We start from the raw sequence: 12,598 nt of genomic DNA, 5'->3' as shown, positions 1-12,598 counted from the left end.
TTTGGAATTATTTTATTGGTCATGTAATTACCACTTCATGTAATCAGTCAGTTGCTTTGTGACTCGTCTGTTAGTCCAATGCACCATTAGGCACCCTTAAAGCTACAAACTCCTCCGGTCAAACAGCAGCTGGAATGATTGACAGATCTGTGATGTTTTCTCATCCATGAAGCTGTCAGTCATAAATTGAGAACTGGTCAGAAGAGGCAAAAACCTGTCTCTTGTTCACAAGCCAGCAGCCAGTAGCGGAGGGATAGAGATAAGTCTCTCCATCAGCATAGGTATCAGTTTGTGACCCATCGCCACTCGTTCATCTTGGCTCAGACGCGCTCCAGGTCTTTGTACCTCTTGCGCAGGACGGACACGTGGTCCTTGAAGAGTACGGGGTCCAGGCGAAATTGAGAGTGCACTAGAGGCATGTAACCAAACCAGCTTGCAAAGGTGTTGACACACTCCTGCCTCTGGGTAAAGTGCTCAGGGTTCGCCCACGGGGCCATCTTAGGAGGCATGTAACCAAACCAGCTTGCAAAGGTGTTGACACACTCCTGCCGCTGGGTAAAGTGCTCAGGGTTCGCCCATGGGGCCATCTTAGTGCCCTTAGAGTGGACAGGAAATAAGATGTCAAAAATATATCACACTACAGTTTTTTTTTTTTTTTTTACAATTGCTAGGACACACTTCTCATTACCAATTTTCAGCTTGGCACAGCAATACATTTCACTTCCAAAATGAACTAAAACTACCAAAACACTTACACAATTGTCTCAAATCAAGCCATTCTTCCATAACACTAACAAGTGTTAGCACTCATAAAACACTGCCCTAAAAACACCTTTTTTGGGTGAACTATCTCTTTGAGATTCAAAGGTATGTAAACCACGTTCTGCAAGGGGTATGTAAACTTATGAGCAGAATTGTAAGTACAAAATGTTGGCTCTCTGGCCTCACCTGCAGGGTGGGCATCTCTTTGTACTGCTTCCTCTGCGCTACTTTAATCGGTGGCAGGTGTGTCACAGAGGAGACCAGGAAATTCATCAGGATATCCTCACAGTTAGAGGTGTGATCCACTAGCGCACGCAGAGAGGAGGGCAGGTAGTGAGAGAACAGGTGATGGTAGTACCTGTGAGACGCAAAGACATCAACACATAATCAAGAGCACTGTCTCCGCTGATCATGTTAGAGAGCTTGATGAAGCGTGAGAGACGTCAACACTGTCAGGATATGTCAGCTGCAGCCAATTACCTGTGATAAAACGCCGCTCCGGTGAGGACGACGGAGTACTCGTTGGTCCATTTAGAGGTGTAGCCCCAGGCTTTCTTTACAGGGTCCCAGAAATGGCTTCTGGGAGGGTAGCCAACAATCCTCTCGGGGAAACTTCGCCACACATGGAAAGCAAAATTGATCTGGAAGTGTCGGATTACAGAGGAAAAACATGAATTAGCTTTGTCATGTGTCAAAACAATGCAATCTGATTTATTTCATTTAGTTTAGACTCTTTTTATGACCCAGGGCATCTACTAGAATCCCCAGTCAACTATAATAACAAAGCTATTAAAATTGTTTTCAGTGATTAAAATGAAGCTGAAATAAAATATAAATATTAGATGAAAACAAGCTTCAAAACCACAATTACTAAAACTAAACTAAATAGACTGAAAATTGAAAATATGAAAATATTATTATAAAATTATTATAGCATCTCAAATATACTAAAACAACACTGCACCATAGCAACCAGCTAGAGCACCCCAGAATCATGGTGGCTAGTTCTGTTTTTACAGTTACAGTGAATTTTTATTAAACTTTATCTATCTATCTATCTATCTATCTATCTAAAAGTTATAAATAAAAGTAGTATATATAAGTTATATAAGTTTAAATACACATAAAATACACAAACTCAATTTTAAAATCATTTAAGGATAAAGAATAAAATGTATACTATAATACTATAAATAAATAAATTGAAATAATGATCACAATTTTAATAAATAAATGAAAGTTTAATTTAAAATAGATTAAAGTGAAATAAAAGCATGCAGGATGAAGAGGAAACTCTATACCTCGCTGGTCAACAGCACTGTGTCTTCATCTAGGCTCAAAACGGCCTCCGTCTCAATAGCTGCATGAGGCAGGAAACGGCTGCTCGTCTGCGAGCACAGAAGGTGGCAGAGAAAAGAGCTGAGTGAGACACGAGGTGGAGAGAGAGAGAGTGCAAGATCTCGCCACCGCTCACAGACATGACTTGACTGTTCTCTAACTTGAATACTCACTTTCCTTCTGCCATCTGTGATGAGAAGGGGCACTGGCATAGGCGGCCATTTACTCCGGTGAGGGGGCGGCTTCTCACTGTTCCACAGGATGATGATCTGACAAGAAACCCAAACAAGAACACACACTATCACAGCATGCACACCAAACTGGTTGATGTGTCTTCTTGTTGGCTTTTGTCTGTGTCCAACTATGTTAACACTGAACTGATGTGGCTCTGCATTGATATCATTGAACAAAAGGTCATTCCTTAGTGGTGCAATAACTGTTACTTTAAGTTTGTAAAAATCCATATTACTCTATATTTTTATAAACACTGACTTTGCAGTACTGTACCTGTGAGCAGTATTTTGATTTGGAGACGACCTGAAGAAGCTTCATGATTGGCTGAGACTGGGAGACCAGAGGTGAGGTGGCGTGAATTACAGCAGTGAACTCCTGACCTGGACTGATTCCTACATCAACAGAGGAAAAAGATTGAGCGATCTTTGCCATTAAGACACTATCTATACTATATACTTAGTATAGTGTTTTCAGTCATAAAAGTATTTTTTTATGTTTACATTTTTCCATCTAATATTCAGATTTTAAATCAGCTTTTTTTTATTATTGAGAATAACCTATTTTTAATAGTTTTAGTTTTGGTTAATACCAAACACTGCTACCAAACTACTAATACATTTTTTTTTTTGCGGTAAGCATACTGTTGCATACAGTCAAATCATTACATTTGTTACATTTGTCAAAATATGCAGTATACAACCAGAGCATACTGTGTGAAATACTGTATCCCATAATGCAATACAATCAACCTTACAGTGTGACAAATGAACTGATGAATGAATGATGATTGAATATCAACCATGATTATTAACATCTTTCTTGACTCGTTGTTTGATTTATATATTATAAAACACAATTTACACAAGATATGACAAAAATGCTAAATAGCTAACATGCAATATAAAATAATGAGGTAATGTGACAACAACGTAGAATACAAATGTTTAAACATATTTATTGGTTTTGTTCATAATGTACATTTTGTTATTATTCATTATTTGCTTGCTTGCTTGTTATTCCATTCAAATTTGTATTCAGGCAATATGCACTCTTACAAATAAAGGTTCCAAAAGGGGATTTGCAGCGATGTCATAGAACCATTTCGGGATCCTCAAAGAACCTTTTTTCTTAGTGTAAAGAATATTTTAATAATCTAATGATCCCCCCCCCTCCCCCATTATAAAGAACATTTTGTGCAATGGAAAGATTGGAGTTTCATAGATGCCAATAATAAACTTTTATTTTTAAGAGTGTAATGTATGGCACAGAAAGTACATCTAGTATTCCATTCCAAACAAGTATGCATACTACAAAATATTTAAAAAGATTTTGCACAGGCTTACCGAGGTTTAAGTAATAGAAGGGGTAGTGTGCCAAGTGCGTTGAGTACTCGGGCAGAACCAGCAGCCCTCCAGGATGCGATTAATCGCGATTAATCGTTTGACAGTACTAGATTATAGTATTAATTAATATTTTGAATTAACTTTTATTTTCACATTTTCGGTTTTCATTTTAAATTTAGTTTAAGTTTTAGTGTTTTTTTTCAGTTTGTGTTTTTTATTCATTTTAATTTTTAACATTTCTAATTAGATTTAACTTATTTTTTTTATTTCAGTTTTAGTAATTTCAGACTTATTTTTGTTACCTGTCAAGACAACATTTATAATTTCCATTAAAACATTTTTTAAATTTCATTTGTATTTAATTTTTAAGTTTTTAGTCTAATATTTATATTTTATTTTCAATTACCTATTTTTAATAGTTTTAGTTTTGGTTAATACCAAACACTGCTACCAAACTACTAATACATTTTTTTTTTTGCGGTAAGCATACTGTTGCATACAGTCAAATCATTACATTTGTTACATTTGTCAAAATATGCAGTATACAACCAGAGCATACTGTGTGAAATACTGTATCCCATAATGCAATACAATCAACCTTACAGTGTGACAAATGAACTGATGAATGAATGATGATTGAATATCAACCATGATTATTAACATCTTTCTTGACTCGTTGTTTGATTTATATATTATAAAACACAATTTACACAAGATATGACGAAAATGCTAAATAGCTAACATGCAATATAAAATAATGAGGTAATGTGACAACAACGTAGAATACAAATGTTTAAACATATTTATTGGTTTTGTTCATAATGTACATTTTGTTATTATTCATTATTTGCTTGCTTGCTTGTTATTCCATTCAAATTTGTATTCAGGCAATATGCACTCTTACAAATAAAGGTTCCAAAAGGGGATTTGCAGCGATGTCATAGAACCATTTCGGGATCCTCAAAGAACCTTTTTTCTTAGTGTAAAGAATATTTTAATAATCTAATGATCCCCCCCCCTCCCCCATTATAAAGAACATTTTGTGCAATGGAAAGATTGGAGTTTCATAGATGCCAATAATAAACTTTTATTTTTAAGAGTGTAATGTATGGCACAGAAAGTACATCTAGTATTCCATTCCAAACAAGTATGCATACTACAAAATATTTAAAAAGATTTTGCACAGGCTTACCGAGGTTTAAGTAATAGAAGGGGTAGTGTGCCAAGTGCGTTGAGTACTCGGGCAGAACCAGCAGCCCTCCAGGTAAGGCATTCCACATGAATTTATTTCTGGAGATGTGCGAGTACACTCTGTCCTTTATGATCTGACAGACATCAAGACGGCAGCATTAAATATAACAATCACATCAAATCACAAAAGCACATTTAATCCCTATTGGTTTTAAAGATGTTCATTTTCACCTGCTGGCCAGCAGAGGGCAGACCAAAGCCATATTTTTGTTCAAAATTGACAGTTCATTTGCCAATTAACCTAAGGGCAGGGGACTAAGTATGTGCTAATGATGTATGGCATCCTGCACTGGTTTAATTTCCCCTGACAGACCTTCCTCTCTGTCAGATCCGCCGCTGTATACACATCTAAGCTGACCCAGCTCTCACCTCCAGTGTGGTGAGTACAATCTTGTCCACGGAGGAGAAGTAGGCTTCCCAGAGCATCTGTGTACGCTGTCTGAGAGCCAGCACCCTGGTAATGTCCACAGCCCGCACGGTGGAAGGTACCTGAGGGAACAAAGTGACAAAGAACTCACCGGTGAGGCTAATTGGTGTTCCCATAAAAACCTATGGTTTCTACCTGTCGATCACCTCCACAAACTCTTAAATGTGCAGCACTGACAAAATTGTGTTTTGCAGTGAAATGCTACAGTAGGCCTACCCACCCTATTTTTCAACGCGGAAGTAATTTATTTTCTGTGAATGTGAGAGAAGAATAACAAAGTGCAGCAAACGGTAGAAACTAGTTGCGCTACTAACCAGTGTGTTTAGATTTACGACATTGCATTAAAATAATGTAAGGAATACCCGTTTTCCATTTCAAGCAACATATCAAGCTGTTTTGTAGAGTTAAAAATAACTGCCTATGAAAAACTGGAAGTATTTTTCAATTCTAATTATTTAAATGTCTTATTAAAATCTCTTATAATGGCTCTATATATTCATCGTCGTCCGCGGCAAAGCTGTATATTTTTTTTAAACCGACGCCAATTTTATGTCTGTCTCGTCTTTTTGATACAGCTGGGCCATCTTTAATCGCTCATTTATCGATTTTATTGAAAGCAGAGGACTTACATTACAGGAACATTACAGTAATATTGTTGCAGTGTTCGTCTTATTGCAACGCCAAGTGTTTTGTAGGCTACATTTAGGGCTGCACAATTAATCGAATTTCTAATCGCGATTACAATTATGGATGCCACAATTACGTAATCGTTCAAAGTCCACTTATGTTATTCTGCACGCTTAAGATATGTTTTTTTATTTCTACATGTTATCTTAAGGGTTTTTCCATTGTTTTAGTTTTAGTATAACATTATAATACCATTCATATTTTTCCTTTTTTTATAATTTAAAGAAGAAACCAATCCGATGTATATTTGACATTTGAAGGCTTAATACTATAGAAAAGCACTAAAGGTTTTATCAGTTAGAGTGTTTTCAGCTTGTTTATTTTCATATAAAAATACGGCATGCAGTTGCATCAAACAATGGTATAAACATCATTCAGTGTAAATTGTGATAATCGTAATTCATAATCGCAATTACAATTTCAAGGGAATAATCGACAATTATGATTTTTGTCATAATCGTGCAGCCCTAGCTACATTGTTAGACTGTTTTGTTTTTAGAGGAAAGATAACATAGGCATACAGGTAAAGTAATACAATACTTTCAAACTCTAATCAATATCACATCATCTTTTTGTGAACGTACTGTATTTATTTACAGTCAGTTGGTCATTATCGCGAAAAAAACCCCCTGATGGTATGCTGTAGTGCGGTGTTTTTAGCCTCAAGTAATAACATACTTTATAAATACAAAATAACTATAAAGTCCATTGGAATTAGCAAAAGTTTCACATAGGGGTTCTGATCACCTTGTCGTGGTTGGATTATACATTTTGTGACATACTTATTCATTAATCTTGGTTAATGTTCATTTCTACATATACTAATACATTTGTAACATTTCAAGTTGTAAATTTATTTAAAAATATATATAAATTAATGTTAGCTACTATTCAAAAATTTGGGGTTGGTAAGATTTAAAATGTGTTTTGTTTTGTTTTTGAAAGATGTCTCACCTAGGCTGCATTTATCTGATAAAAAAACAGATATGTTCAGAAATATTACTATGATTTAAAGTAACCTTTTTTTCTTTTTTAAAAATATCTTTAAAGTGTGATTTAATCCTTTAATGGCAAAGCTGAATTTTCAGTCTTCAGTGTCACACGATCTTTCAGAAGCCATTCAAATATGCTCATTTGGTGCAAGAAACATTTCTTTTTATTATCAATGATGAAAACAGTTATGCTGCTTCATATTTTCGTGAAAACTGTTACTTTTTTTCAGGATTCGTTGATTTCAAAGAAACGGCATATAAAATAAACATTAACCAAGATTAACAAATGCTCTAGAATGTTCTTTGTTAGTTCATGACACCTTATACATTAACTAATGTTAACAAATTGAACCTTAATGAAATGTTTTATTAAATATTCATGTCACACAGCAGCAGGACTTGATAATGGTGACAGTCAAAAAATCTAAGAACACACACTTTCCCTTATACATTCAATTGAAATCATGATAAAAAAGTGCTTGTGCATATTATTTTCAACTCCCAACATGTTTTAATTAGCAGTTTCTTCCATCCTCATGTTCCCTTCTCAGAAAAGTGACATTCGAGTTCTTCACACGAAGGTCTGTTACCTGTAGCAACAGTCTCTCGTCGCCCTCGATGACTGCCTGGTTCCACTGGATGACATCAGAGAAAGGTAACTCCCAGCCATTACTGAGTAACACCGGGATACAAGCGGCCTGTGAGGGATACAACCACAGGAGACAGACAGTGCCTTAGACTATAATTAGCATCAGCATAATCAATTCATCTAATGAAAAACAAAAACACACACAAGAAAACAAATCAAGTTCACCCCAAATGCACTGAAAAATAGACATAGTGCATTTGATTTTGCCTTTAGGCAAGGTTAAGAGATATATAGCGTGTGATGAAAAGGCTGTTGGTTGTTTAAGAAGTCTCAGAGGGGCCTGTGCATGACTCACTGCTCCCATCCAGCTTTTTTATCAGACACACCGCCAGACAGATGTGTTAATTACCCCATCTCCCTCGCCCCGAATAGGAGGGTGAGGTAGGAGAGAAACAGGGGTCCATGATTTATTGAAGTGGAGTTGCTCGCCTTCCCTCTTGTTTACTATTCCATCTTGATGTTGCTCTACTTTTCCTCCCAGATTCCTTGTTTGCCTTTTTTCTTCTTCTTTTCGTCATTCAGCTCGTATTCTGCTCTACAGTGAGATTTTTAATTAAATCACAAGAGAGTGCAATCCTAAGAACGGGCCAACATCAAACACACCCCCTCTAGCTGTGTGCAGCCATGCTTTCATCCTAAACAGCGTTAGAGGACACAGGGGCGGACAGCAACAAATTGCTTCAGGTGACTGATTGCTACCTTGGCCTACTAAGCCCACAGAGATCCAGGAGCTGGCCTTTGTTTCATGCTCTGGGATGATAGCTCTAGGGCCGCTCGACTAGCACGGATCCCTCTTGGCACTGATCCATTCTGTGGTTGCTTGCACAGCCATTTTTCTAAAAGGAGTGTGTCGAGGAATCAGCACCAGAGAGAGGTTGTGAGATTAGAGAGGAAAAAAGCAGGATCTGGATGATAGGGGTCAGAGAATGTTCTAGAACAGCAGTTCTCATGCTGTGGCATGTGGATTTTTGCAGTACTCATTTTTAGTACCAAGGTTTTTAATTTAAATGGCTGTAGTTATGATCCATATACATTCATAAAACAGATTGTTCCGTTGTTAATTGGATGGGCCACGTTTGAAGCCACTGTAAAATTCGAACCTGTGACCACACATTTTATTTTATTTTATTAGTATTAGTATTTTTAATTGCCATGTTAAAACCATAAACAGCCTACAGTTAGTATGATGAACTCTAGCCTATTAATTCGTGTTCAATCTGATCAATATTAATAATAAATGTAACTCATTTAACACACCTGTGACTGTATATTTTTATTTTATTCTTTATTTTTGATTGTTTAATTGTGTTTTAGTTGCCACATTGCTTAGAAACCATAAATAGCCTACAGTTAGGATAATGGACTTTTTAAAATTTTATTATTTTTTTATATTTTAATTGAATTGTAGTTGCTACATTGCTTAGAATCCACAAATAGCCTACAGTTAGGATAATGTACTATATTGATTTATTTAATTTAATTTTATCCTATATATCCTATCCCTCAATTTTAAATCCGGTATCGATAATGAGTGTTCCGAGCACTTCTTGTCAGAATAGACAGAATTCCAAAATATAGTATTAATGTTTTAAACTGGACTGCAATGTTGGCATAACAACGTGATATTTCATTGAAATCCTTTCAGAAGGTGTCTTTTAGATGCCGTTTTAGTAGCATCCATCCATAAATCTGCAAAATGGCCAGTCAAGGGATTGATGAGACATCAGCATGATTTATCTTAATTATAGGAATATGGATATTAATCAAAAGATGGCATTATGTCACTCACACAGTCTGTAGGCTTGCGCCCAGAGATGTCAATGTACCCACTGCTGAAAAAATGTAAAAGGAACATGAAGAAGTGTAACAGGGCTGTAACGGACTGCCACCTTTGATGACCTTGAAAATGTTTAGTGCCGGCCACCTCTAAAATACCAGTCTTACCCCTGACTAGGTGCTACTTGGCCTGAAATGTTTGAGAACCTCTGTTGTAGAACTTTCAGCAGTGCTAGTAATTGCCAGTTCTTTCTGTGGCTTTGGCTGCCTCCAAAGAAAAGAGATCTATGGAACTCAGACAGGGGCTTATATGGAAAAGCACAGGGGGAGAAAAAGACAGAGGAGTAGAGCGAGGGAGTGCCGAGGAATCAGTGTGAGGGCCGAGCTGGCTGCCAAACCCACCGTTCTGTGGATTTATCCATTCAGCACGGCTCGGCAGAGTCGAAGCGAGGACACCCTCCGTGAGCTTCCGGCCCTTTCACACACACCACCAAGACGCCAAGAATATATGCGCCTGGGAAGTGTGCTGTTTATCTGGGAGACTCCGAGACCTGACTGTTTTCATAATCTACCAAACCTTTCTTGCATCTCTAAAAGGCTTGTTGAAGCATACTTGGCTGTATTCAGTTTTCAGGGTCAATTGAAAAATGTTTTACCTGCAAAGACTCCAGGAAACGGAACGACCCCAAGCGCCGACCGCGGGGAACAAGACAGAAGGTGGAGTTGTGGAGCAGCTCTTGATAGTCAAATCTAGGAAGGAAAATAGAAACAAATAAAATTAGGTTAAAATATGGCAAACGCAGTCATGGCCTAGTGCTCAAGATTTGCTACAGAATCCAGATTTTATGTGAACTGATCCAAAAAGTAACAAGTAGGGATACACTAACATACAGAAGTTTGGGGTCAGTGAGAATTTTTTTATGTTTTAGAAAAACGTTTTTTATGCTCACCAAGGCTGCATTTATTTGATAAAAAACAGAGTAAGAACAGTAATGAAATACTGAAATATTATTTCAATTGAAAACTGTTGAAACTGTTTTCTATTGTAATGTATTTTAAACTGTAGTTTGGTGCTCAAGATGTTATGTTATGTTAAAAACAGGTGTGCTGCTTATTTTTGTGTAACCTGTGATACTACATTTTTTCAGGATTGTTTGATAAATATAAAGTTCAAAAGAACAGCATTTATTAACAAACCAATTCTTTACTGTCACTTTTGATCAATTTAAAGCATCCATGATGATTAAAAAATATGAATTTCTTTAAAAAAACATTACAGACAGACATATATATATATATTTATATATAATAAAGGCGGTTAGTGAACATGCTCTAACATGTTGATTTGTGGTGATCATATAAGTGACATGAGTTCCTCCATCATTTCCTGTTTCTTTGCTCTCTGTGCTATCAATAAAGTGTCAAAGAAGCCGAAAGTAAAATGAAAAAACACCAACATTAAGGAAACCCATTACCCAGTGCAAAGAACAACTGTTCAAAGGCTGTTTAAAGAGAGGCTCTTTGAGAGCCACACTGGCACTACTCAAAATGCAGCCATGCTAGAAGGGTGTTTTGATCCAAGCAAGCCATCGTTTTTGCCTCAAGCTGTTGTCCCTGGCAACCATTTATGGTTTCTAAGAATAGGCTGAATCCAGAAGCTTTGTGTGATTGCCACCGCTGGATGATAAGTGAGGGTGAAGGTGGGAAAAAACTGCGTTTGACCCAGTGTGTTAATGAGTATGGAAATTGGGTATTGTACAACAGATATGATCCCAGATAGATGTTCTGTCAGCACAGCAAGTGCTGAGCTGCCATCTGCCCTGAACAGAAAAACATTTTATTGATGCAGCCTGACATATTCAATATTAATTGTCTGCTGAAAGTCACAGGGTAAGAAAAAAAAAAAAAAGAATAATGTAAACTGTTCCTCAAGGGCCTTGCAAAGTAACTTTGGACATCATTATCAGTTTTGTTATTGTTAACTACAAATAAATCTATAACTACTAAAATTGTTTTGGTAATTGAAATGAAGCTGAGATAAAATATAAATATTAGTTAAAAAATCACTAGAAATAAAAAAAAGTTGACAAAAGCACATAATAAAATTGCTTAAAATAAAATGAAATGAAAAATATAAAAATTAAAACTAATTCAAAATACTATAATAGTATATAAATAATACTAAAATAACAAACACTGTGATTGAAAATTCCATGCAGGTGTAGCACTTCTAAACTTTGTGGTTAGTTCTTGAGAAGCTGTTTATATCAATCTCCAGCTTTGTATATTCTACTTGTCAACATCTCTGCCATGTCGATGAACTTCTCATTGACACATAAAAATGTTTTGCTTCTGGTCTAAGTGTTAGCACTGTGTGTGTGCTTCTTACTGGATATCATTTGAGCCTCAGTTTTACTGTAAGACCCCTCATTTTGCTTGGCTCCAGGTTATCCACGTGTGGGTAGAACCGTTACAATGCTGAAAGAACCCAATGTTCTTCATCAGCCCAGCAGAACAAGTCCACGCCGCCTGGCCCTGAGTGAAACCTCCAACGGGAGTGTAAACACACTTGTATGAAAGCATCTCTATCTCCATTTAGCAGGAGGTGTGTTTATTTACCGGAGAGCCAGTGGAGTAAACACTGCTACCATACATCTTTCTGTCTTGGCACCCCTCTCAAAGCACTCTGAAAATTAAGAGCCAATCTTTCTTTGACCTGAATTCAATTTCAGTTATTTTTTTCAACATGCATCATCTTTGAGCATCCAAACAGAGTGCATTTTGACAAATAAATAAAAATGGCATAGAGAGCTTGTATTAAATTCCTTAATAGAAACCCAGTTGGACTTTTTTCTGCAAGTTGTTCTGGACTTTTTTTATTTTGTGATAATGACTGACTGATCGTACATCCCGCTTAATTCACTGCACCAAAAAATAAAATATAATAAAAAATACATAAATGGACATTAAATATTAATTTGAGTTTAATTGATGCTATTATGTATGAAGAAAAAGAGCACAGAGTGAAATGAGAGACATGAAACATCTGCAAGGCAACAGTCATACACACACATATACAATATATACACACACACACACATATATATATATATATATATATATATATATATACATACAA

General features: G+C 36.3%; 1 protein-coding gene across 1 annotated transcript in view; it reads right to left on the bottom strand.

The window, feature by feature from the left end:
- Positions 1-3: 3 nt before the first annotated feature.
- LOC107706241 (exostosin-1c) overlaps positions 4-12,598 on the bottom strand; it is a 45,309-nt gene continuing 32,714 nt past the window's right edge. The window contains exons 2-12 of the mRNA XM_016509890.1: positions 10,116-10,209; positions 7,625-7,732; positions 5,298-5,417; positions 4,870-5,002; positions 2,608-2,726; positions 2,274-2,369; positions 2,064-2,150; positions 1,243-1,403; positions 949-1,120; positions 550-596; positions 4-459 (exon numbers count right to left, since the gene is read on the bottom strand). Of these exons, the coding sequence (XP_016365376.1) occupies positions 321-459; positions 550-596; positions 949-1,120; positions 1,243-1,403; positions 2,064-2,150; positions 2,274-2,369; positions 2,608-2,726; positions 4,870-5,002; positions 5,298-5,417; positions 7,625-7,732; positions 10,116-10,209 (1,276 nt within the window). The 3' untranslated portion in view covers positions 4-320. The remainder of the gene's footprint in view (positions 460-549; positions 597-948; positions 1,121-1,242; positions 1,404-2,063; positions 2,151-2,273; positions 2,370-2,607; positions 2,727-4,869; positions 5,003-5,297; positions 5,418-7,624; positions 7,733-10,115; positions 10,210-12,598) is intronic.

The sequence above is a fragment of the Sinocyclocheilus rhinocerous genome, unplaced genomic scaffold (genome assembly GCF_001515625.1).
Source record: "Sinocyclocheilus rhinocerous isolate Xijiao unplaced genomic scaffold, SAMN03320098_v1.1 scaffold53, whole genome shotgun sequence".
In the NCBI taxonomy this organism is placed as follows: Eukaryota; Metazoa; Chordata; class Actinopteri; order Cypriniformes; family Cyprinidae; genus Sinocyclocheilus; species Sinocyclocheilus rhinocerous.
Note: the sequence above shows the minus strand (reverse complement) of the source record. Positions and strands in the feature narration are given on the sequence as shown.